The following is a 27,565-nucleotide window of genomic DNA, read 5'->3' as shown; positions in this document are numbered from 1 at the left end:
TGTTGGCAGTGTGACTTTGATATGGTGATCTTATGAGTTCAATGGACTTTTTGACCTTACTTCTCTACCAAAATTCAGCCAACATGCCTAATTGTTCAAATATCTAAAGTGGAATGTCAGATTTGTTTTCAGAAAGGGAGTAAAGGTTGTGACTTTTTAATCCCGTGGTGGAAATCGAAATACCCAGTTCCAGATATATTCTCAAGAAAATAACTAGCTGTATAAGCAATAGAATTACTTTTATCTGATACCGAATCATCAGTTTTCAGCAGCAAATGATAACTTCTACACACTAAACTACAATTCATCATAAGACAAAGATTTTAATATCTCTTAATAATAAAAATACAAATGATTAATTATTTAATATTCTCTTGAATGATGGTAATGCTATATTTGAACTCTAGAACTAAATTCTCCTATAATACCTTTATGTGTCTTAATGTACATTTTTTCAAGACTTAGGATATTTGAAATAATAATTTAAAAATTATTCCCAATACTATAATCTTTAGTATGCCTTTGCAAGTAGAGAAAATTAATTTCCTTGCCACTCTAAGATTATCAAAAACAGATTATTTTTTTTTAGTGTTTAAAAGCCAAAAGTTCAGCCACTCTAAATCTCTTCCCTTCCTGTATTCATCACAATCTTTAATTATTGATGTCTGATGCCAGATTTTTGCTTTAAAAAAATTATTTTATTGGAAACAGTAAAATTTAAAAATGTGTTCATTCTGCAGTTGAGTGCTAAAGAATAGCCCATGCAAGGATATATGTCTCCATTTAATCAGAAAAAAGAAAGAAAGAAAATTCTTTTTTCATCACAGCTCGGTTTCCATTACTTCATAATTCATTTCAAATCCAATTGTAGTCTCAGAGCTTGACTGATGTTGGAAGGATTGAAAGCTTGGGTGGTGGGATCCTCTGAATTCCTATGTATTTACTGTAAATGGGGATTGTAGCTGCCCCACAATTTCCATAAAGTCATGAAAGGTAAGGCATGCTGTCATAATTAAAATTTCTTAACTCTTCATTATGTCCATTAAAATGTAAATTTTATTACATTTTACATTTCAAATCCATGCAAAAGTCTTCGTTGATCTTTACTATTTGTTACAGTCCATGTTTAGAAACTTATTCATTTGCAGATATAATGCTTATATTTATATATAATATTCATATTCAAATTCACATATTCATCCCTTCTTCCCTCTTCCTAAACCCTTGGCAACCACTGATGTTTTTAATGTCTCCATAGTTTTGCCTCTTCCCGAATCTCATATAGTTGAAATCATGCAATATGTAGATTGGCATTTTCATATTGGCTTCTTTCAATATGCATTTAAGTTCCCTCCGTGTTTTTTCATGTCTAATAGTTCATTTCTTTTTAGCGCTAAATAGTATTCCATTGTATGTATGCACCTCAGTGTATCTGTTTATCTAGTCACGTATTAAAGGACATCTAAGTTTTGACAATTATGAATAAAGCTATACACATTCATGTGAAGGGCTTTTTTTTTTAACCTGGACATTTTCTTTCTTTTGTTTTACTGTGATAAGAACTCTTAACATGAGATAGACCCTCTTGGCAAATTTTTAAATGTACATTATTATTGACTATAGGTACAGTGTTAAACATCAGATCTCTAGAGCTTAATCATCTTGCTTGACTGAAGGTTTTGGTCTGAACATTAATTTTCAACTCATTTTGGGTAAATGCCAAGGGGTACAACTGCTGGATCATTTGTTAAGATATGGTTAGCTTTTTTTTTTTTTTTTTTTTTTTTGACAGACAGAGATCACAAGTAGGCAGAGAGGCAGGCAGAGAAAGAGGAGGAAGCAGGCTCCCCGCTGAGCAGAGAGCCCGATGCGGGGCTCGATCCCAGGACCCTGGGATCACGACCTGAGCCGAAGGCAGAGGCCCAACCCACTGAGCCACCCTGGCGCCCCGATATGGTTAGCTTTGTAAAAATGCCAAACTGTCTTACAAAGTGGCTGTACCATTTTGCATTCCCACCAGTAATGAATGAGAGAGCCAGTTGCTCCACATTCTTATTTTCTCATAATCTTTTTTGTGTGTGACTGTAAATCTTCTATTTTTAATAATAGTTTTATTGAGATATGTCACATACTCTACAATCATACCCTTTAAGATATACAGTGATTTTTACTATAAACACACAGTTGTGCAACCATCATGACAATCTATTTCAGAACATTTTCATCACCCTCAAAAGAAACCTCACACCCATTAGCAATCACTCTTCAACCTCTCTAGCCCTAGGGCAACAAACTAATCTATTTTCTCTATAGTCAATTCTGGATAGTTCGTACCCATGGAATCATAATATGTGGTCTTTCATGGCTGGCTTCTTTCATTTAGCATAATGTTTTCAAAGTTCATCCATAATGTAGCATTTATTACTACTGAATTTCTTTTTGTTGCTGAATAATATTCCATTGTATGAATATATCATTTTTAATCCATTCACAAACAGGTATTTGGGCTTTTTCTATGTTTTGGCTGTTATGAATAATACATCAGCGAAGATACATATATAAGCTTTTGTGTGTTTTCATTTATCTTAGGTATATACCTGGGAGAGAGTTCTGTGGAAACTATGTTTAAGGTTTTGCGGAACTGGCTGTACCGTTTTTCCAAAGGGCTGTACCATTTTACATTTCCACCAGCTGTGTATGAGGGTTCCTTTGTCTTTTCTTGTCTCTCACGACTTTGCTACTTTCAATATATGCTAGCCAGGCATTTTGTAGAATGTCCCTCATCTGAAATTTTCTGATGATTTCTCATGTTTAGACCAAGGTTACAGCTTTTGGAGAAGTATGCCACAGAGTAAAGAGCCCTTCTTATCACATCAGGGAGTATGTGATACCAAAATGTCTTGTTGCCAGTAATGTTAAACTTAATCATTTGGTTAAAGGGTCTCTGTATTTCTCCATTGTAAAATTAATATTTTTCCCTTTTGTACTCATTGGAAGCTAGTCACTAATTGCAGTCCACACTCAAAAGTGGAGAAACGGGGGCGCCTGGGTGGCTCAGTGGGTTAAAGCCTCTGCCTTCAGCTCGGGTCATGATCTCGGGGTCCTGGGATCGAGCCCTGCATCGGGCTCTCTGATCCCCTCCTCTGTCTCTGCCCACCTCTCTGCCTAGTTGTGACTTCTCTCTGTCAAATAAATAAAATATTTAAAAAAAAAGTGGAGAAACGAATAATCTGTGGATGTATCAACATAATCTTTTATACTTTGACTTTTCTATTGAAATCATAGACCATATGGAATTCATTTTGATAGGAAGAGAAAGGTTTAATTTTTTCCAAATGAATTTCTCCATATCTTTGACCATTTAATAAGTAACCATTTCTTTGCTCTGATTAGAAATAGCATCTTTAGCATATGGAAAATCCTTATGTATATTCTATTTCTGAACTCTTTATTCCTTTCATTTCCTTTGATTATTCTATCCCTTCTCCTAAAACAGACTCATAATTACTATAACTCCAATACAAGTTTTTGTATCTGTGCTATTCCCAAGGGAGTAGTCTCTGTCATTATATATATATATATATATATATATATATATGTAATGGGAAAAAGTATCAAGGAGAAGAGTACCAGAGAAGGGAGACAGAAATTGAAGATGCAGGTGAAAGGGAAGGCTTCAGATGGATTGATGTCCCTCCGAAATTGGGAGGGCTAAGCCTTATTATCATTATTCTAAGTGAAAAGATATCTGTTGTAACCTAGAAAATGAATGAAGAGTGGACACAAATACAGATTACATTAGAGGTTGTTGCCAAGGAAAATAGGAAAGTTCCCACTTAATTAATTCTTTCTGTGACGTTTGGTGTGTTATGGTCTCTGCTTCAGATAGGGGAAGGAAGAGGTAGAATTGAAGGTTCAAGGACAAGAGCTTTAATGAACATTATTACAGATAAAGCCTTCCACACTTCTGTTTATTTCTATTTGCTAACTTAATGAATAAGTACATTTTTAAGGCTCTCAGAAGATATTGCCATATCGGAGAGTCAGTTTTTTAAAAAGCTGACCATAAAACCTAGTTTGCCCATGTTGTCCCAGCATAATCATTAATACTGTCCCTTATTACTCTCGAAAGTATCTAGGTTAGGGACGCCTGGGTGCCTCAGTTAAGTGTCTGCCCCTGACTCAGGTCATGACCAGGGTTTGAGTCCCAAGTCATGACCTGGGATTGAGTCCCCCATCAGGCTCCTTGCTCAGCAGGGAGCCTGCTTCTCCCTCTGCCTGCTCTTCCCCCTGTTTGTGCACATATGCACCCTCTCTCTCTCTCTCTGGCAAATAAAATCTTTTTTAAAAACGTATAGTTTGGCTGATAAATTTTATGGTTATCCTGTTTTTAGGTTCAGCTTGATATGAGCTAAATTGAAAAAATTTATTAGATACTTTTTAAATATAGTTTGAAAACATTGGTTTATGAGAAGAAGCTAAGTTGTTCATCTAGGAAATAGTACAGTCTGTTTCAGGTCGTATCACAAATAATGGCTCAACAGCCTAGATCTAACCATTCACTGTCTGCAGTGTTGATATGGTGAGAATATAAACACAAATTTTCCACTATAAGACATCATGTGGGTCATACAATTTTAAATCAGTTAGGTACCTTAGAGATCATCTAGTGACCCTTTCCTTTTTTTGGATGAGGAAACTGAAATCTAAAGAGGTTAATGAAGGTCTTAGGGCTAATTAATAGAAAATTAAAGAGAAATCAGATCTGATTCCTAATCCTAGAATTTTTTCATTGTCCTTTTAAAAAAATGGTTTTTTAGTCTACTCCGAGAAAAACTAATTGAAAAAATACCAATTTTTGTGCAGCATATCAGTGCTTTCATGCCTTAAAAATTAAGAAAAATCATCTACCTCTGTGTCATACAAGATGGTCTTCAACTTCTGTTGTACCTCAAATTACTACCCACTATACTATTTATCCCCGGGATAAGGACAAGCGATGGGAAGGTAAGTAATAATTTCTGTAGAAGTGTTGAAGCTTTTGTAGATACTTTTTATCATTTTGTGGAAATATTTTTCATGATAGTATAAAATCATCTAATAATATTTCATAGCTTCACCAAATCTATTACATATTGATATTGATAAGAAAATATCTGCAAAGTTTTTAGTAGTAAATCTCAAAGTCAAAAGTGGTTTATGGAAGCAAAAATAAGATAGACACTGGAATGGAACCTAAGAGAACATCCAATTAATACATTAATATATTTAGTATCATTCTCATGCAAAGCAGAGGGGCAATTTCTGTAAATGCTCTAAAGCATAGTGAGTGTTTGTGACCTAGTTTGTGATTTTTATCAGATCATATTCATCCCAGAATTTTCATGTATTTTTTAAATCATTTTTTCCTCCCAGGAGTGAACATGGAGAGGTTTGCAGAAGAAGCGGATGTAGTTATAGTTGGTGCAGGCCCTGCAGGACTCTCTGCGGCTGTTCGTCTAAAGCAGTTGGCTACTAAACATGAAAAGGACATCCGTGTGTGTCTAGTAGAGAAAGCTGCTCAAATAGGAGCTCATACTCTCTCAGGGGCTTGCCTTGATCCACGTGCTTTTGAAGAATTATTCCCAGACTGGAAGGAGAAGGGAGTATGAAAAATTGGTTTTTTTTCAAAATGTAATCTTTATCGTATCTATTTCCAAACTACTAGAATATAGAAAACCCTTTTTATATAATCCTGTCTCTTAGAGGATTTGTATAGATAAGTATTTTTTAACTTAAAAAGGGCCAAAAATTGAATCATATCAACTATATTTACAATTTTAAGATATTAACTCATGTACTCATGTAATACCTTCTATACATTGTATTTATGTACTGGATTTATAAGAAGGCCTTATCTTGAGAAGATGTTAGAATATTTGTACCAAATAAAATACAGCATGTTGATTTCGAGCATATTTCCTAAGTTGTTCCATAGGTGTTGATATCATTGTTCTTAATAAAGTTTTATGTAAATTTCCTTAGACATTGTAATATCTAAAACCAAAGAGGATAATCTAATCAAGTATTCTAAAGAATAAATGAATATGGCCTCTCATAACCTAAGAAGAAAAGGCACTGGTATGATATGCAGAGAACTGAATGTTAATTTTACTGCTTTCATAATTTGTATGGCTTTGATTAAAATCTTACACTTTACATATCTTAGCTTTTTCTTCTGTAAGATGGGTTATGTTACGCCTGCCAAGTCTTGAATATTCACTACCTGTGAATATACTTTGTAAATGTCAAAAATTATATGATTTCTATATTATTTCTATATGGAGTAAATTGAATTCCAAAAATTTTATCTGTGCTCTTCTTTCTAAAATACCAAGCTCCTTTAAACTAGAAATACTCACATCTAATTAACTTTCTTTTTTCACTATTGTACAAAAAATAGTTATTATTGAATTATTATTTATATAATACCAGTTGTGATAGAAAAAGGTTTTCAGAGCCTTATATAACTGAGCAAATAGAATCCATGACATACCTGTTAATTGTATCCAAAGGAAAAATAAAACTTCTCTTATGTTTTCATCAGGCAGGAAGTTACAGCTTGGAGCAAGGACCTAGGCTAAACTCCCACAGAGACAGGGAGACAGGAAGCCATGTCCAAGATGTCTCCAAGGCCCCCCCAAAAGATTTCTGGGATGTAAAACTGGCTTATTTAGGTTCTAAAAAGATTCCCATACATCTCAAAGAGACAAAGAGGATTTGCAGTTCCAAGTTTCTAAAGGAAATGAAAGAAAAGTGAGGAGAGTAGTTCACTTTCCCTTTTGACATAGTTTTTTCATTATTTGTATTTACCATTACAAATATGAACTAAAAGCTTCCTTCTCTTCCCTTCTTTTGTTTTTAGGCTCCACTTAACACTCCTGTAACAGAAGACAGATTTGGAATTTTAACAGAGAAATACAGAATTCCTGTGCCAATTCTTCCAGGTAAGGTGTGATAAGTATTTGTAGAATCATAGAATTCTGTACCTGGAAGGAACCACATTTCATCTTGTAGCTTGTAGCAAAACAGGACTAGAACCTAGTTCTTTTGTCTTCCAGTCTAGAAGAGTTGAGATAGCCTTATAAGGCAACCCAGAATTTTACTTTAGTATTGCAATGGCTTTTTAATTCAGTAATTAGAACTGTGTGCCAAAGTTGTAGAATTTAAATGAAATTTTGACCATAGGATGATGTGTATATTTACACAAAAATTATACGTTGTTTAGAATTCTTAAATTAAGTATTTATGGTTTTGAAATGTTTTATCAATAAAATGTCAGATTGATAAATTAAGCCTATATTTGTAGGTCTTCCAATGAATAATCATGGCAATTACATTGTACGCTTGGGACATTTAGTGAGCTGGATGGGAGAACAAGCAGAAGCCCTCGGTGTTGAAGTATACCCTGGCTATGCTGCTGCTGAGGTTTGTACAGTTGTATTTTTTAATGTTTATAGGAAGTAATCTCTTTTTCTTTTGAATATAAACTAAGAATGGTACAGAGGTAAAGAAATAAATATTTTAGAAAAGCCATAAGATTTTAGAATTGTAAGGTTAGAAGGAATCTTGGAAAGATCTAATCCAAAGAGTACTTGAATTCCTGATCTTGAATAATGTTCCTGACATTATCACGTGGTTGTGTAATTTACAACTGCACAGCATCGGGGGTGAGATCATCTCTAGCTGATGTTTGGATTTTTGATAACACTCTCTTTCTTCTGATGAAATAAATATTCTGTTTTACACTACATAGAACAAATCAATGCCCTCTTCCAAGGACGCTTTTCCAATTATAATCATGCCCCTCTCTCTTCTTCTCCACTTTCACTCTGGTGTTTTTATCTTTCCTAGGTTAAATATTCTCAGTTCTTTCAGCCATGGTGTTACATATACTTTGAGTTCCTTCAGTATTCTCAGTGCCCTCTGAATGCATTCCCTTTTATTCCCTTTATAAAGTGGCATCCAGAATGAAAAAACTGCTTCAAGCCTAGTATAGAGCAGGGCTCTTGCTTTCTTCATTCTAGAAACCATTCTTCTATTTCTTTCCAAATAATGCTTTTGGCAAACATATCATACTGTTGACTCTCACTAAGTTTTATTGGAGAAATGATTAAAAATAAAATCTCCTGCCAACCCAGAAAAATCACCTATATAAATTATTTAAAATTTTTATTATTTAATAAGCATTAAACCAAGACTGCAGTGCATGTCACAGGCAGTCTGCCAGGACATTGCCAAGACAGAAAGAAATCTTGCCCTCTTACATAGCCACACAGATATAATCCATCACATACATGTTACTTGTCTTTATCCAGAGGAAAAATAAAATTTCTTAAATCTTTTTGACAAGAAGTTACAGCTGGAGCCAAGCACCTAGCCCAGATTCTTGTAGTGACAGGAAAACGGGACACTATTCTTTTTGGTGTTCAGATTTCAAATATGTCTACAAGGCCTCTGGGAAACACATTTCTGAGATGCAGATCTGGCAAGAGTCTTAAATAAGACTTTTAAAAACATTCCTATATCTGAGAGAGACAAAAAAGAAGTTTATAGTTAACTTTTCTAAAGGAAATGATTGAAAGAATTGACAGGAAGGATAGTTTTCTTTGGTTTTGGCCCCAGGGAAAATTCAAAAAATTTTTTTATTTGTTTTTACGCTTAAAGTATGTAAGTCAAATAAAACACATAGGTCCCTGTATTATACTTGCTGCTATACTAATTTTTGTTTTCCATACACACACACACACAGACACACACACATATGCGTTTGGGTTTTTGGACCCAAGTGTGGGGTTTTTTATTTCTCCTGGTTAAAATGTCCCTGACATTAGTCCTGGGATTAGTATCAAAATCACAAGTAGGTGGTTTGTAGAATCTATGATTTTCAGTTTTTGTGTACACACGTGCGCGCTCACACACACACACACACACACACACACACAGTCTCTTATACCTCTCTTCTTTTCCTCAGTCCCTTAAAGATCATCATCAATAGATTAATGTCAGGTTTGTCAGGTGTTTTTGTACTCTGAGCCGGACTTCAGTTTTAGTTCAAAGCCACATTCTACTCTTGATTCATTTTCAGGATATGAAGCAAGAGGTTTATGTTTTTCTTTTCATATCCATTGCTGCTGATCCTTGCTTTACCTTTCCACTCCTGTGCTGTCTGTGTGATTCTAGTGTATATTTTGTACTTCCTATCTAAAGGGCATTGTCTTCCAGAGAGGAAACAGAAACTCAGTAAGAATTATAGATCATCGCTATTTCTCATCCTCCAAATTACAATTTTGACCAGTTTTGCCAATCTGACTTGCTCCAGAAATAAACTTTAATCACATTTAGGGTGTCTTGAACCTCTTTCTGTTTTGTTTTGTTATGTCATTTTCTTTGGTTTTTGTTTTTTGGGATCTTAGCTCATTTTGAACAGAAGCTTTCCTGACACTATTGTCTTCCAACCCAATACTAATGGTCTTCACTTGTTAGAGGCCCTGATTTCAGGGTTTGTATACTTGTCTTTGATACCTGATCTCTTCAGAGCTCTTTATTTATTCTGACTGGTTTCTTTAGTGACTTCATGGTAGCTTCTCCCTTTCCTTCCTCATCAAGGTTGTGGCATTTCTTTTATTTCCAACTGTTTGAGGTGTGTTCTTCTTTTATGCTCTAGAAAGGAGTATCTTTAAAACATGCCTCTTTTCTTGCCTAAACACTTTAAAGTCTATTATTTCTGTAACCCAGAGAACATATTCAGTTTCTTAAATATCGAAGGCTGTTCATTGCTTCTTTTTAGGGTGGTTATGAGTCCTAAGGTGATAACCAAATATGTTTTCATTTCAGGTTCTTTTTCATGAGGATAGCAGTGTAAAAGGAATCGCCACTAATGATGTAGGGATACAAAAGGATGGTGCACCCAAGGTAAATGTTTTAACAGTTATGTGCTTAACAAACTGATGAAAAAAAAACAACCTAAATGCAATGATTTCGTTTTGCTACAAATTGCACATTAATAAAGTGTATGTTAGAATATAATTATTAATGTGGAATTCTTCTCTTAAAAAAAATATAGAGCTGGGGCACCTGGGTGGCTCCATGGGTTAAGTCTCTGCCTTTGGCTCAGGTCACGATCTCAGGGTTCTGGGATCGAGTCCCACATTGGGCAGTCTGCTCAGCAGGGAGCCTGCTTCCCCCCTCTCTCTCTCTGCCTGCCTCTCTGCCTCCTTGTGATCTCTCTCTGTCAAATAAATAAATAAAATCTTAAAAAAAAAAAGAATAGAGAGCTAAAAAGGATTTAGACAAGTAAATAAAACATGTTTAAGAATAATTTTTTTAAAGATAAAAACATGAGTCATACAAACATAAAGCAAATATGTGACAAAGATTTTCTTTCACTCAGTAATAAATGATAGAATCAGTAAGATGTTACAGCTGGTTCAAGGAGAATTCAAAAAACATACATATATGTAGGTCATCAGTCAGCTGCATAGCCACTTCCATAATTTTCATTGCTATGGACAAGAATCATTTGCATTACTGTCAGTAATGCTGATAGAGTCTTTGATGTGATTTTAATATGTTTTCAGCAAATATGAAACTGATGGATTTCCTCTCACTCAAATATAATCCTGGATGGTCTTCAGGTTTTTACAGCTTTTATTTTTGAATTTGCAAAAGAAAAGCTCTCAGGATTTGAATCTCTCACTGTGTAAGATTCCTTGGAAAGAACAAGGAAAAAAACACCTTGCTTTCCCATAATAACAGAAGAAAACATAAATTAGCATCTCAGTAAATTAATTTGTCACTTCATATTTATTTGCTTATTGTCTTAATTTCTCAACTGGATCATGAGCTCCATGAGGGCAGAGATCATAAAGCGTTATATTCCAGTACCTATCATAGCGCCAGGTCATGTCTGGTCCCCAATAAATTATTTGTTAACTTAGAATTCATCATTTTCTCTGCCATCTTGAATAGAATGGGGAATCCAGTGTAGAGTCTCCTCCAGCAAATTTTCCTGCTTCCCATTACTTCCTGCTTAGAGATAAGCAAGTGGTAGAGCTCTTGAGTCTTACCTCCTTCATTGTTATTCTAAAGTTTTGACTGGTTTCGTGAGAATTCTGTGAGGTTTGAGACTCTGTGTCTTAGAGAAGTCCCAAGAAGCTATTTTTTAACAAGCCCCCAAAGAATTCTGGTGCGTAGCTAGGTTTGCAAACAACTACTGCTTCTCATAATGATAAAAGAATATTGTTTTTCCTGTATTCTTTCCTGTGTTATAGTTATTCTTTCCTGTATTGTGATCATTTAATTTTAAAGTGTATCTTATTCTTTTAAGATTTTTATATTTAATATTACAACAGAACTGAGGCACACAAGTTCTACTATTCTGATATTTCATTTTTTGTATGTTCTCAAATTTGTTCAAAAGTAAATTTTTGTGTTTGAGGCTTTGTAGTTATAAAAACTTTATCTTTCCTGGGATGCCTGGGTGGTTTAGCCGGTTAAGTGTCTGCCTTCAGCTCAGGTCATGATCCTAGGTTCCTGGGATCAAGTCCTGCATCAGGCTCCTTGCTCAGAGAGGAGCCTGCTTCTCCCTCTGCCTGCCTCTCTCACTACTTGTGTTCTCTCTCTCTCTCTCTCTCTGACAAATAAATAAAATCTTTAAAAAAAAATCTTTCCTTTATTGTATTTATATAGATACAAAAATATTGAAGAGTACAGTGGAGCCTTAGTGATGTGAGCTCCAGACTCTTAGTTTTTAAATAACTGTTTTAGTACCACAGGTTTGGAGTTGGGGGAAGCAAGGACTGTGTTTATTCTGTTGTTCCACTCTCTATTGTTAAATAAACACACCTCATTAGGCTTTCTTCCCTGCCATTTCACTGAAAAGGCTCATCAGAGTCACAAATGCCCCCACCTTGTCAATCCAGTAATCACTTCTCGGTCTTCTCTTACTTGATATCCTAGTAGGCAGCACTGACACAGTTGGCTTCTCACACCACCTTGTAACTGAATTGTACAGCACACAGAGCAGGACAGAACACACAACAAACAAGATAACAGAGGGTGCAGGAAGTTAAGAGCCAACGGGGAAGTCAGTCTGTGGAGGTGCAGTTGAGATAAAGCCTCCGTCTGGTCCGGGTCAGTTCTTGGCACTTGCTGCTTCTGATGTTCAAGCAGGGAAGGCTCTTGGTTCTGGTCAGCGGAGATCCATCGGGCAGAACCTTCAGCGGCAGTTGCCTTTTTTAAGTGGTCAGACATAGAGGGGTCACGTCTGAAGAGTCGGACAGCTTGCTGCCAAAATCCTTCTCTTTTTAAAGGGATTTCATCAGTGTTGGGTCCCCGCAGACCTCCTCTGGTTCTGCTGGTTATCAGTTCAGGAGTCTCAGTTGACATTGGTCCTGGCGTTATCTCCGGTATCTCGATATCTTCTAGCTGCAGCACCGTAACTGCTTGCCTCATTGCTTGATGCGGGGCCATGCTTGACATGAGAGACTGCATTTTGCTCTCTACACCGAACCAATGTGAGTTTGCTCCTTGGTGAGGCACAGATACACCAGGTGGAGTTGTCACACAAAGTCAACTTTATTTGCAGCAAATAAGATCATGGGGAATAGCTTCCGAGGTCATTACTCCTGAGAGAGGGTGAACGAGTACCTTTTGTTTAGGGTAAGGATGAATATTTAGATAGGGATGCCTTGTCATTGTATGTAGAGACAGGCATAAGGTGCCATGTATGCGCCTTAAGGAAACATGCCTAATTACACATTGTGTATTATGTAAATAAGGCTGAGGCTCCTCCTTGGGTGGAGATGTTAGTATTATAATGAGGTAGAGGTAATTGCCGGTCATTCCAGAGGTCACTCCATGGTCTGTCTGTGCAGGTGTGAGTCGGGGGCTTTAGCTCAAAAGGTCTGGGTGGCCTGGGCCAGTGAGAGGTCTTGTCAGGGCAGTCACCATCACCTGAGGGGTGGCTCTGAGTTTCATTTGCCAGACTTAAAAGGTAAGCCAGAAAGAAGAGCTTAAGAGAAAATGAAAGAGAGTTTAGTGAATACAAGCTGGTGGGCAGTAAAGGTCAGGTCTTGCAGTCTAGCTGGTGACACCTACTCTTGGTTTTCCTTGTGTTTTACTCCTTACTGTCACCTTTGCTTGCTCATCCTCTTCCTATCCTGTAAATAGTGAGGCTCTAGGGCTCAGTGTTGAGTCCTTCTCTATCTACATTTTCTCCATAGTGACTTCATCTGGTCACATGGCTCTAAATACCCAAGTCACAGAATCCCATATCCTACTGCTTATTCAATAGCTCTGTGCCACATCTAATAGCCGTCTGATTATAAGAATTCTGATTTGGACAGTTTTAAGTTTCAGAAGTTAACTGATTTGCCCAAGGTCAGACGGCTGTAAGTAGTGGGTCTGGGGTTTGAATATTAACAGTGTGGCTGGCTCTGGGGCCTGCCTCTTGAACACTATGGGACATACTGCCTCTAAGAGGAAGCTGAAGTATATTAAGTAATATTTTAGTTCATTAAGATTGAATTGTTTTGTAATTGGTGTCAGGAAAACTGCATGTCCATCTGAAAACAAGTAAGAGTTTGGGCCTTTATTTTTTTAAAATTCTGAGGATTTCTTAAAACAAAAAATAGGGACTCCAGGGTGGCTCAGTCGGTTAGGCATCTGTCTTTGGCTCTGGTTGTGATTCCAGGGTCCTGGAATCAAGTTTTGCACCGGGCTCCTCACTCAGCAGGGAACCTGCTTCTCCCTCTGCCTACCATTCCCCCTGCTTGTACTCTTGCTGTCTCTTACACTCTCTGGAAAAAATAAAATCTTAAAAAAAATTGAAAAATTAGAAGGAAACCTAGATTACAATTGCAACTTAAAAGTAGGATAAGCCATCCTATAAAGGCAAGAAATAATGAACCCGTAAGAGACAGACCTTTTTAAACTGTATAAAAATTAAACAGTTCTGTATGCTAAAGTTATTATAAGGTCTGTAGATAAACTGTAGATTGGGGAAAAATTTTTTGATTACCTATAATGTATACATATACATTAACAAGAAAAAAGACAGCATTTTAGAAAAATGAGCAAAATCTAAAAAACCGGCAATTCACAGAAGAGCAAAGTCCAGATCATTACTACTTATAAGGAAAGATGCTTAAGTACCTTTTCTTCAGAGTCCGTAGCTTAAATGTCATTTCTTCAAAGAAGCCTTTCCTGTTCACCCAATCCATAAATTTCCTTCTTTTATTCCCTCTCGTAGCATCCTGTGTTTTCTTTCATAGCACTTAGTCATAATTTGTATTTATTTGTATTTATATATTCATGTATTTCTTTAATGTGTGCCTCATGATTAGACTGAAGGAAAGGGACATATCTTTTATTTTCTCACCCAATGAAAGAAGTCAATCATAAAAAGAAAATTATCATATGGTTTCATCCATGTGTGGAATATAAGAAACCACACAGAGGATCAGAGGGTAAGGGAGGGAGAATGGAATGGGAAGAAATCAAAGAAGGAGACAAACTGAGACTCTTAACTCTGGGGAAAAAAACCTGAGGGTTGTGGAAAGTGAGGTAGGTTTGGGATGGGGTAACTCGGTGATGAACATTAAGGAGGGCACGTGATGTGATAAGCAATGGGTGTTATACGGAACTAATGAATAACTGAACACTACATCAAAAACTAATGACGTACTATATGTTGACTAACTGAAATCAAATTTTTTTTAAAGGTTTTATTTATTTATTTGACAGACAGAGACCACAGATAGGCAGAGAGGCAGGCAGAGAGAGAGTGGGTGAAGCAGGCTCCCTGCCGAGCAGAGAGCCCGATGCAGGGCTCCATCCCAGGATGCTGGGATCATGACCTGAGCCAAAGGCAGAGGCTTAAACCACTGAGCCACCCAGGCGCCCCTGAAATTAAATGTTTAAAAAAGCTTTTCCCCCACAGTCCAGTAACTGAAAAATATAACTTTATTTTACATTTTTGCTAAGTACAGTGCTAAGTCACTGTTATTTTAATTTGCATTTCCCTGACTGCTTTAAGTACTTTTTCCCTTTTTGAGTCAAGAAATATTAATAAATACCTACAGTGTGCCAGTTTTATGCTAGGCAATGGGAATATAGAGATGAATAAAAGAAAAGTATTATTAAATGAGAAAAGTAAGGTACATTGTATTAAATGATCCTATTTTTTGTAAAACAAATCAGGAACCAAAAAAGTTTAAGTGTATATGTATCTCAGTATGTATGTGTGTTTATTTGGGTAAACTGTACGTACTAGAGTGTTAACATGGTTTATGGATGAGTGAAGTGTAATAAGAGTGAGCAGACGAGAACAAAATAAAAAGATACTGAGTGAAATTACAGAATGTGTATGAAAGTGTAATAGACATGTATACGTATATATGACACTAATAAGCATTGCACAAGAAAAATAGCAGTTACTAATAAATGTGTAAAAGATGTTCAGACTCTGTAGTAATCAAAGTAATTAATTTATTACATTAATAATGAGTTAATTCTTACCATTCAGATTGAAAATATTTAGCACCAAGTATGTTCATCTAAGCAATGCTTTATAATAGTGAAACACACTGAAATAGCCTAAATGTCCACTATTGAGAATTGTTTGAAAAATTAGGGGAATCTATTCAAACATAAAAAATGAATGCTTTAAGGGCACCTGGGTGGCCCAGTCAGTTGAGTGTCTGACTTTCAGTTTTGGCTTACGTCATGATCTCAGGGTCCTGAGATTGAGCCCAACAGTTGGCTCTGTGCTGGGTGTGGAGCCTGCTTAGGAATCCTTCTCTCCAGATTGTCCCTCTGCCCCTACCCTCACCCCATCATGAGCTCTCTCGGGGGGGGGGGGGGGGAGGATTCTTTTCTTGGAGTATATTGCTTTTACATTCAACTAATGCAAAAACCGTTATAAAACTGTCAGTATTAAACTACTTTTTGTCTTTGCATACACACAGACTTGCAAATAAAATGAATAAAAAAATATCAGAAAAGATATATTTCGTAAGAGACTTTTCTGGTTATTCTGCATTCCTTTATTAAGTAACTTTATTGAGTGCCTTGTGGTAGGTGTAAGTGCAAAATACAGAGAGCAAAAGAGAGGTAAAGACTTCAATTGTGGCTTTTTTTCCACTTGGAAAATTCAGTTTCAGAATATACATTCAGCAATAGAGAACAAGTAAAATTAAAGTGAAAAAAGCAGGTAGCTAAAGAGTATACTTAGTATGATTCTACTTCTAACTTGTGTTAGAAGGATATGAATAGGCTCTGTATAGTTTTTTATTCATGGAAATTTTCTGGCATGATTCACAAGAAAGCTATTAATAATGTTTTCTGCTTCAGAACTAGAAAACTAGGAGCAGGGAGGAAATGGATTTTCACTTTTCATTTTATTTTCATTTGCAGAGAATATTTTTAGCATGAGCGTGCTTTATTTGCTTTTAATTCTTACCACACTTAACCATTCAGGTACTTTGGAAGTAAAAAAAAAAAGAAAAATACAACAAAGACACAGGATATATTATAAAATTTAAATTAGATTCTACTTACAACAGTAGTTTTATTTCTAGTATTTTGTATTTGTATTGTTTCTTCTATACCTGTATCATTATTCAATTCAAAACTGACCAAAATGTGAATATTTTTTAAATTGTCAAATGTTGCAATTTAACATGTTTTTATTTTTTAGACAACATTTGAGAGAGGACTAGAACTACATGCAAAAGTCACAGTTTTTGCAGAGGGTTGCCATGGACATCTAGCCAAGCAACTATATAAGAAGTTTGATTTGAGAGCCAATTGTGAACCCCAAACCTATGGAATTGGACTGAAGGAGGTATCCTGATTTGTTTTTGTGATTTTAATTTTTAACTATGGAGTTTAAACTCATTTGTATTATAATGTAGTCTGTAACATTGATGTAATTTTTTTTTAAGATTTTATTTATTTATTTGAAAGGCAGAGATCAGAAGTAGGCAGAGAGGCAGGCAGAGAGAGGGGGGTAAGCAGGCTCCCTGCCGAGCAGAGAGCCCGATGCGGGGCTCGATCCCAGGACCCTGGGATCGTGACCTGAGCTGAAAGCAGAGGCTTTAACCCACTGAGCCACCGAGACGCCCCTACATTGATGTAATTTTACAGTTGCTATATTTTTCATTGACTTTAAATGTTCATCATAACTGAAAATATTTGGGCTATTTTTAAGGGGCTAGAAAATACTGCTGATCAAATTCCATTATTATCTAAATTGGTTCTACATGTTGTAATTGTTTTATCAATCGTTGCTTAAAATCAAAAACTAGAAATTGAAAATATTTGTGATATGAATTTCTTTTCATTGTAATGCCATCTGTCCTAGTAAGATTTGACATGGTACCCCTATGCTGTTTGTAGGGTGACCAGGTCATACAAGAATGGTTTCTTCAGAATTGCACTGAGAAGATAATTTAGTTTATGAAATATACACTCAGCCATAGTATATTGATCTGAAACCTAAAATTTAGTTAGATTAATTATTACATATCTTTTTCAATTTATCCAATCTCTGTTTTCCCAAACCTTTGGCTTATTAGAGTGTAAAGATGCATTATAACCCTTCTGTTTAAATTTTTGGGGGGTTAAAGCTCAGAACATTTCCAGTTCTGTAATAGCTAGATTTATTGTGCGTAAAAGCTTGTTTTGGTAGGTTGTGCATCAAACATAATATTATCTGATTTTTAGATGTTTCTATTGGAAATTGTTAAAAGTTTGAAACTTAACCATTCCAGGGGTGCCTGGGTGGCTCAGTCGGTTAAGCATTTGCCTTAGGCTCAGGTCACGATCCCAGAGTCCTGGGATCAAGTCCCACATCAGGCTCTCTGCTCAGTGGGGAGCCTGTTTCTCCTTCTGCCTCTGCCTGCTGTTCCGCCTGCTTGTGCTCTCTCTCTCTCTCCATCAAATAAATAAAATCTTAAAAAAAAAAAAAAAAAGAAGAAGAAAAAACCTTATCATTCCGAAAATAGATGAACAATTTTTTTCAGTTGGGAAAAGGGGAGTGCAGGGGAGCATAGCTGTCTTATTGAAGAATGACATATATACTGGAAAGCAGCAGATCTTAAGGTTACAGCTTAATTAATTTTTACAAGGTGAGCATATCCATGGAACCTCCAGCTAAATCAAGATCTAGAACATTACCAGCACCGCAGAAGTTTTCCTCATCTCTTCAGTGGTGTTCCCTATAATCACATGAAAGTCTTAACCAATTTGAAAATCTAATCATTTTCTAGAAGAAATTTCTTAAAGAGTTCATAGCTTTTCTGACCGAATTTTTAGTCCAATTCATGATGCTGCTGTTCGATACATTTTCTTTGATATGTGAATTACACTTTTTGTGTTTCTCTTATTGCAGTTTTTCCCTTGAAATTTTCATAGCTAAGACATAAAAACCTGGCAAATTTGATATATTGTGGTAGTAGAAAAAATTTAAATAATACTCTAGGACTTCTCTTTTTAAGTTATGGATTATTGATGAAAAGAAGTGGAAACCAGGGAGAGTGGATCACACTGTTGGCTGGCCCTTGGACAGACATACTTATGGAGGCTCCTTCCTCTACCATTTAAATGAAGGTGAACCCCTGGTAGCCCTTGGTTTTGTGGTAAGTTACAGACCAATTATGGAAAACTGTACTGTTAGAGTCCTTGGATCATCAGTGTTACAAAATCTGGAGCATGTAAAATGCTTTTCATTTAAAGGTCACTTTCTCATTTTGTCAGTAGGTAAAGTGCTTGTGGTTATCACAGGCATTGGTCTATCGCTTTAAACACATATAGCTTTTGTGATAGTAGCTACTAAATGCCAGACACTATGCCCTATGCTTCACGGAGAGGTCTAAGTTTTGTAAGAGTCCTTTGAAGTATGTATATCCTTATTTTACTGACGGGACACTGAAGTCCAAACAAGTTATACAGCTTCTCCAATTATACCCATTAAATGACAGAAGCAGGGCACCTGGGTGGCTCAGTTGGTTAAGCAACTGCCTTCGGGTCAGGTCATGGTCCCAGAGTCCTGGGATCGAGTCCCACATCGGGCTCCCAGCTCCATGGGGAGTCTGCTTCTCCCTCTGACCTCCCCCTCTCATGCTCTCTCTCACTCTGTCTCTCTCACAAAATAAATAAATTTTAAAAAAAAATCTTTAAATGACAGAAGCAGGATTCACATCTGAGTTTGTGTGACTTCCAAGCCCAATTTCCACTATGGCATGCTGTCACAAAAAATGAAATCAGCACTGGGTTTGAATCTATAATTTGTTAAAAAATGTAAGCATTTTCTCCCTTTTTAACCATTTATATCTTTGCAGTAAATTATGTCTTGAACATTGCAAGGAATGGAAAAATAAGGGTTTCTGCACCTTACAGTTAGGGGCAGCTTTATAATTTAATGTCATAATCAGACATGTATATGACACATTATTAAATTTTTGCATTATTGATGTTTTTTGACACCCAGCCAAGTGTTCAGTTTCTCATCTTTGTATAATTATTCCAGTGACTTAATTTTTTCAAAGCAAAAAAGTTTGGTTATCAATTTCAGCATTTTGATAATGCCTCATAAAATGTAACTTCTACTATTTCTTGTCCTCTTTTTTCTAAGTATGATTACATTCTCTTTCTTCACTTTTGCCTCAGTAGTACCACATATAGCTTATTAGTTGATTACTAGAGTGAGTACTGATTAATGAAAAGTAATTACAACTCCTTTTGTAGGAACATAATGTTAGACACTTACCTACAAATATTTTTCTAATTTGGGCTTTTATTTACAGAGCACAATGATTTATTAATATGTTCTAAATTTTTAAAGTTTGACCAATTATAAAAACATGGTATCCTTTTGTTTACCCTTTCTTTTCCAAACAGATTTTATTCAATAGTTATTTATTTAAGTTTGGGTTACTGCATCTATTTCTCTAAGTACTTTGAATACAATAAATTTAATGTACATGTTTTCTCATAAATATTGATCACATTTTAGCTTGATATAATTTGAAATAAAAATACCTAATTGTATAAATTTACCAAATTTAAATATAAAAATTTTAAGGTTGGTCTAGACTACCAGAATCCATATTTGAGTCCATTTAGAGAGTTCCAAAGGTGGAAACACCATCCCAGCATTCAGCCAACATTGGAGGGTGGAAAAAGGATTGCATATGGAGCCAGAGCCCTGAATGAAGGTGGCTTTCAGGTAACTCGTCCAACTTTTTATTTCTTATTTCTGCCTTACAAAGTAAACATTGAAAATATAATGTAATAAATTTAGATAGAGAATAGAAATTTATCTCATAGGAAGAAACTTTTAGCAAGACATCTAGTGTTTATAAGACTGTGTCATACCATAGTTAAATTACACTACGAATTTAGTTTTAAGAATATATTGATTTCTTGAGATAAATTTATAGACTTTTTGTTGGTTGGTTGGCTTTTATCCAGAAAATTAAAACTATATGATCCAAAGATATTTTCCTTTATTCCTTAGCTGCCAGGAAACAAAGATTTAGTTTTCCACAAAGGTAATTAATTTATCCCAACTACCAATTAACATCCATGCCTTTTGGGTGGCCTCTGTCGAGCTTTGCCCTTGATTGTCTATTTTAGTGTATGTTCATAGTAGTTCTTATGAAATGTTAATGTAGCATTATATGTTAATTAATTGAATTTAAATTTTAAAAAAGAATCCAGTGTATAATTCAACATACAGAAAAAAAGAAGAAACTGGTAACTCAAGTCTACAAAGAACTTTATAGTCATTAAAAATATGGGTACATCTACAGATATTGACATGGAAAAGATGTCAAAGCTACGACATTAGGTAAAAATAAAAAGAAAAGCAGGCTATAAAACAGCACGGTTATAAAAAAATGTTAATGTATTAAGTATATATAGAGAATGAGATAAAAACCTGGGTAGCTATGATAAAAGCTGTTAATACTATTGTAAAAATATTAGGTAAGATGATCTAAAAAATTAGCTCTAAAATTTATACGAAGTGACTTAAAGGAACTTACTTATCTTCCCTGGTCTTTATTTTATAGATGATTCTTTCTGTCTCTAATAACCTAGGAAAATGGAACCATGTTATAGATTGGATTTTTTTTTTTTTGGCAATCCTATTGTAAAAGTAACAGATTATAGAATATTAGGGGGGAGGGAAGTTAACCTTTAAAGTGAAGTTCCAAATACTTTATTATTACTGTAACAATAATTTATAAAGTCAGGTAAAATCATAGCTAAATTATAAATGTAATCATTAGAAACTTAAAATAACAGTATCCCTAAATTCTGTTGCTATCAGATTACTTCTCAGGAGGTTGTTTTGTTTCTAGAGTAGTAATTCATTTGCAACAAATATTTATTAAATTGCATAACTGTGTTCAAGCCCATTCAGTTCTTTTTCACGGTCTCTATAATACCTGTCAGTCTAATTCTGCTCTTTTTAATGTATAGTGTACAGTTTCCAGTATATTCAATAGGATATACAGATTTGTATTTAAAAACATCTGCCTTGTGTGTTTCAACATCTCAGATGATTTTTTAGAATGGTGGGAAGAGGTGACCACACATATATACATATACACACACACTCACATTTTACTTAAATTTTCTGCTTCAATTAGTCAGATTCAGAAATTTGTTTCTAGTAAGTTTCTAAAGTACCATAAGCAAGAATTTAGAACATTTGGTTTTGTTTATTTTTAGCTAACAAATGACTTTTTTCCCTGTAATTTTTAAAATTATACTTACTTTATAATTGGAAGTTTATACCTCTTAATACACTTTACATATTTTACGATCCCCCCACTCTCCTCCCCTCTGGCAACCATCAATTCTCTATAAATGAGGTGGTTTCTATATACGTGACTTTTTCTTTCTTTCTTTCTTTCTTTTTTTCAGTCTGTACGAAAACTTACTTTTTCTGCAGGGATTCTAGTTATTTGTGGTTTAATGTGGTTTCCAATTATTTGTGCATTTCTCAGTGCAACTTTTCCTAAGTCCATAGTTCCTTAACAAGATACCCAGCTGCCAGTAACACTGCCCCTATAGGATAGGGCAGGATATAGGGTAGGATCCTCCCAGGATGTAAAAATGCATTTTGCTTGGTCCATAAGATTTTTATTCATAGGATTTATGCACCAGTTTGAAAGAACTTGTACTAACAATCCATGCCCTTTTATTAAACTTCACAGTCTTCTGGTTCTTGAGTCAAACCTAGTGTTAGCAAGGCCACAGCCCTATTTAAGGAAAGTGTTGTCATTATCCAAATTCCTATTATTTCTTTTCGGCTAGTAATATTCCAGAAAGCCCTCCCCCGTCTTATCTATTCTGTGATCCTGATTTCACACACTTTTATCTAGGTAGTTCTGATACTGAATTCAGTCTGAGAACCATAATCATAAATTCATTCCCAACATGTACCGTGAAAGGACTTGAACTCTGACCCATCTTATACCAGCATTCTTTCTGCCCTCCAGCTTCGCTTTTCACTGCCTCTCCCTCAGGGTTAGAATTATGTCATTGATGGGAGCTATGGCCACAGATCCCTCACTGCTCATGCAGCTGAGGCACTGGTTTCCCTGTTTATCCTCCTTCCCTCTGAGCCCCTTTCAGCACCATCAGCCAAATTCTTACCACCCACCACTTTGTCAGCAAAGACTGTGGCTTACTTTAGGAAGTACGTAAAGAAAAAAAAACTACAGAAGGAAGAAAAAAAACTCTGCATTGGTTTTCTCTTCTTCCCTTTTCAAACTATAGATGAGAGTATCTTTTCCCATGCAAACAATCTAATTTAGTCACTACATTGTAGGGTATATATAAGCTTTTACTGGCTAACCCAAAAAAATACCACCACCTCTTATTACATTGTTTTTCATGAGAAATATATACTGAGGTCCAAACAATGGTCTTAAAATTTATTTTGGAAATTCAGCTTATTCTTAAGTTAATTAAAATATATTCTTTAAGGAAGTAGCTAATTGTAATGATGCCATGGTGAGAACCTTCTGTAAATCATGTGTTACTGAGAATGCATGTAAAAGCAGATTACAATTTAGATAATAGGTGTTTAGGTTTAGGGAATATTTTTAGACATGGATATTTAAATAATAACATTTTAATTTGTTAATGCCCTGGTCCTAAATCTGTCTCATGTAGGTAAGAAGGGGGGAAGAAAAGAAGAGGAAAAAGTCTTAGAAAAATAATAGTTCTAATCCTCGTTCTGAGGAAAGGAGGAAGACACTGCCTTTGCTCTGATTTTTTCCTTCACATTTTTCCCTACAACCTTAGAAGACTTTAAGAGACTATAATTTGTAGTAGTATTCTGTTTGTTTGTTTAAGCTAAAAATGCACTTGGAATGTTTCTTTCCTCAGTCTATACCAAAACTCACCTTTCCTGGTGGCTTACTGATTGGTTGTAGTCCTGGTTTCATGAATGTTCCCAAGATCAAAGGTACCCATACAGCAATGAAAAGTGGAATTTTGGCAGCAGAATCTATTTTTAATCAACTAACTAATGAAAGTCTCCAATCAAAGACAATAGGTAAGAACGTCCTATTTAAAGCATTGAAAATTGTCAGGTTCTTCATTGAGATACTTAAAAAGAAGCTATTTAAACATACACTTAGTATATAGAGAGAGGATGAAAATAAATACAATTAAAATCTTGAGGTCTTCTTTATGCATAGTTCAGTGATATTAAAAGATCTTTCCCTTTTCACAAAGCACTCAGGTGTATGCTGTGCAAAGAAAACTATATGACCTAATGTCAGTAATTAGATTTTTATAGCAATGTTCTGTTTTATTCACCATCAAAAGTAGAATAGTACCAGTGATGTCCCACCTACTTAGAAATGATTTCAAGTTTGGGACACCTGATGGGCTCAGTTGGTAGGGCATGTGGCTCTTGATCTCGGAGTCATGAGTTTGGGCCCCCATGTTGGGTATAGAAATTGCTTAAATAAACAAATTTTTTAAAAAAATTTTTAAAAAGAAATCATTTCAAGTTTGACAGTACTTTGTTACATTTTTTATGTCTCATATACTCACTAAGATACTCATACATACTGATGTATCTTCAGTCTGAAAACAGAACAGCTTTGCAGACTGCAGAATCCAGCAGCACCTTTTCCTTTGCAGGCTTTGCAAGCACAGGCAAAGATGTGATCCTTCTGCTCTGGTGGAGAGTAAGAGCTAACACCTATGACTCCATAAACCCTTAATCTATGAAGGCCCTTTAGTAATTCTCAAAATAAAAGCCTAAGTTTTCTCAGTCCTCTGATTTCATCTCTTTTTACTCTCCATTCCAACCACACTGGCTTCTTTACTACAAAGACCATCTCCTGGTCTTTACTCACGGATGACTCCCTCACTCCCTTCACCTTTGCTCAAATACCACTCTCTCATGGTGGCCTTATATGGACCATACCAGTTAATCTGCAACGCACACTGAGTACTTCCACCCCTTCCCATGCCCCAGTTTTTTGTTTTGTTTTTCTATAGTATTTTCCCCCTGTTGGCATATAATTTACTTACCAACTTTGTCTCCTGCCTCTTGGATAAATTCCCAAGAGAGCAGAGACTTTGTTCACCATGAATCCCAAGTCCCTGGCACACCGTAGCAACTCGGTAGATATTTGATAAATAAACCTAATTACCTAGAATTCCAAATAAAAAATGTTCTTCCAGGTAGAAGTATGAAACTTGATTATGCCTTCAAATTTCTTTGTAGAAATGGAGGCATAGGGTATGGGAGAGGAGGGCGATAGGTAGAGCATGGAAAAGTCAAGAGGCCACTTCATGGAGAACAGAATAGGTAAAAAGGAATGTACTTGTTGAGTAGTGGAACTTTGTTTTCCCATTTTCTTGCCAAGTAGCTTTCCTTGTTGGGACCACAAGCTGTACTTGCACCTCGTGTACTCTTAAGAGCAGCACATAGACAGTACTGGAGCAAGTAGATCACCAAAGACCAGAGGATTAAAGCCTTGAGGGAAAGGGAATGGAACAGGAAACAATGACTGGAAAGTTTATAGCCACCAGAGTTTAGTTTGTGAAAAGTAAGAACCAGTTTGTCCCATTAAATATTAAATGCATGCACTGTTTCGGTACTGTTATAAATTTCCTAGGGCTGCCACAACAAAGTACCACAAACTGGGCAGCGTAAAACAACAGAAATTTATCCTGAGTTCTGTAGACTAACAGTTCAAAATTAAGGTGTTGATAGGACGTTACTCTCTTCTGTCTTTAGTCTTCTTGCCCTCCCAGCTTTCTGATAGCCCCAGACATTCCTTGGCCTGTGGCAGAGTAACTCTGATCTCTTGCTTCCGTCTTCTCTCTCTTCTGTGTATCTCATAAAGACACCAGTTGGTGGATTAAGGACCCACCGTAATCTAGTATGACCTCATCTAATTACAACTACAGTGACCCTCTTCTGACCCATCTTGAGATAACTGGGGGTTAGGACTTGAAGATAATCTCTTTGCAGGACATAGTTCAACCTGTAACAGGCAGAAGTGTTTCATTTAATCAATTATTAAAAACTTCTCACTTATGGGTAGCATGAACTCTAAGTAACCTTTCCAGGTTCACTGAATTTTAATACTGAATTTAAGAAATCAAATACCTTACCGTCGATTAACATATATCAAATGGCTGTCTTTTTGGAAGATGCCAACATTTGTACATGAAAGATTCTTCGAGTGTAGGGTCTTATACGACCACTTGTTTAAATTTATTTAAGATTCATTCATCAGATATTTCAATAGTAAAATACCTTGATAATAAAGTATTTTATACTCCTTTGTGTAATTTGATACATTTCATGTTTTTAATAAAAGGACTTCATGTAACTGAGTATGAAGACAATATAAAGAAATCATGGGTGTGGAAAGAGCTATATACAGTTAGAAATATAAGACCATCCTGCCATGGAGTACTGGGCGTATATGGTGGGATGATTTACACTGGAGTCTTTTACTGGATATTTAGAGGAATGGAGCCATGGACTCTAAAACATAAAGGTAATTCCAACATATTTAAGTATGAATATTATAATCATGAACTACACATGCTACTCATGAATGGGGGGTGCCTGACTCATTCGGTACAGCATGCAGCTCTTTATCTTGGGGTCGTGAGTTCTAGCCTCATGTTGAGGGTAGGGTTTACTTAAAAAAATTGTTTTTTTTTAAATCTCATGAATAGGATCCACTAAGTAATTAATAACTGAATTTAATGTTTCAAACTCATTTTATTAGAGAAATAATAAATTCAGTATCTTTTACCATGTATCATTACTATAAGAGACTGAAGTCTTACTTCTTTGGTATAATATTTTCACGTTTCATAAAAATGTTTAAGAAAGTACTTTTACATTAGTATCATGTAAGATTTTTATTCAAAATCTTACTCAAAACTCTTCAAGGTTCAGACTCTGATCAGCTCAAGCCAGCCAAGGACTGCACACCTATTGAGTATCCAAAACCCGATGGACAGATCAGTTTTGACCTTTTGTCATCTGTGGCTCTGAGTGGTACTAATCATGAACATGACCAGCCAGCACATTTAACCTTAAAGGACGACAGTGTTCCTGTAAATAGAAATCTGTCAATATATGATGGACCAGAGCAGCGATTCTGCCCTGCAGGTCAGTATTGTGATTTCCATCCATTCCTAAAAAACACGTATTTGTTAAACCATGTTGGAAATATGCTTCCATTATTTTAAGAAATTTCTCCTTCCATTGCATGAAAACTGTAAATGACCCCCTACATCCAGCTTCCATTAGAAAACTCATTTTTATGGTTCTTACTCTAGCAATGCTAAAATAATAGGGAATTTTTGGTAAGCCTAATTCAGTTGACATTTCTCAAAGCATTTCTTGGGGTGCCTGGGTAGCTCAGTCAGGTAAGTGGCTGATTCTTGATCTCAGTTCAGGTCTTGATCTCTGGGTCATAAGTTTAAAAAAAAAAAAAAAAAAGCCTTTCCCTATCCTACTTCAGACTAAGGATTATGAAACACCAAATACCTCTTTCCATGTTCACATGACTTAAATCATTTCTCATGGCTGCTCCTACACAAATACTAAAATACTAGGGGATAGCCACATTCAGCTCAAAAAATGGTCCCAGACATTAAATTCATCATGAATACTGTATCCTTTAAGGTGAACTTTCAACTAGAATTATAACAGGAACTAGATCTCAAATGATATGGTAGAATAGTATGCAGATATATGAAAATCAGTATTTTCTGCAGGGACTAGATTTAGAATGTAAACTCTGAGGGCAGGGACCTTGACTTTTGATGTCTTAAAATCATCTGTCCTTACACTGGTTTGTAAATTCTTTGAGGGGTAAGGATTGGATCTAATTTGTCTTTTCAGTTGTAACACACACATAAAATTGGAACTCAAAAATTGCTAAATGTTGTTCCCTTGTTTAATAAGACTAACTCAGCCAAATACTGATGTACCTTCTGCTTTTATTCA

At 35.7% G+C, this 27,565-nt stretch overlaps 1 protein-coding gene across 1 annotated transcript in view; it reads left to right on the top strand.

Annotated features, from left to right (window-relative positions):
- Positions 1–27,565, top strand: part of ETFDH (electron transfer flavoprotein dehydrogenase) — a 31,569-nt gene that overhangs the window by 1,761 nt on the left and 2,243 nt on the right. The window contains exons 2-12 of the mRNA XM_080796759.1: positions 4,867–5,007; positions 5,416–5,645; positions 6,905–6,986; positions 7,349–7,467; positions 9,877–9,954; positions 16,742–16,888; positions 18,543–18,683; positions 20,129–20,272; positions 23,452–23,620; positions 25,914–26,096; positions 26,501–26,722. Coding sequence (XP_080652885.1) covers positions 4,867–5,007; positions 5,416–5,645; positions 6,905–6,986; positions 7,349–7,467; positions 9,877–9,954; positions 16,742–16,888; positions 18,543–18,683; positions 20,129–20,272; positions 23,452–23,620; positions 25,914–26,096; positions 26,501–26,722 — 1,656 coding nt within the window. The remainder of the gene's footprint in view (positions 1–4,866; positions 5,008–5,415; positions 5,646–6,904; positions 6,987–7,348; positions 7,468–9,876; positions 9,955–16,741; positions 16,889–18,542; positions 18,684–20,128; positions 20,273–23,451; positions 23,621–25,913; positions 26,097–26,500; positions 26,723–27,565) is intronic.

Source organism: Martes martes, assembly GCF_963455335.1.
Source record: "Martes martes genome assembly, chromosome: 2".
NCBI lineage: Eukaryota > Metazoa > Chordata > Mammalia > Carnivora > Mustelidae > Martes > Martes martes.
The sequence above is the reverse complement of the archived record's forward strand: the minus strand, read 5'-3'. Positions and strand labels throughout refer to the sequence as shown.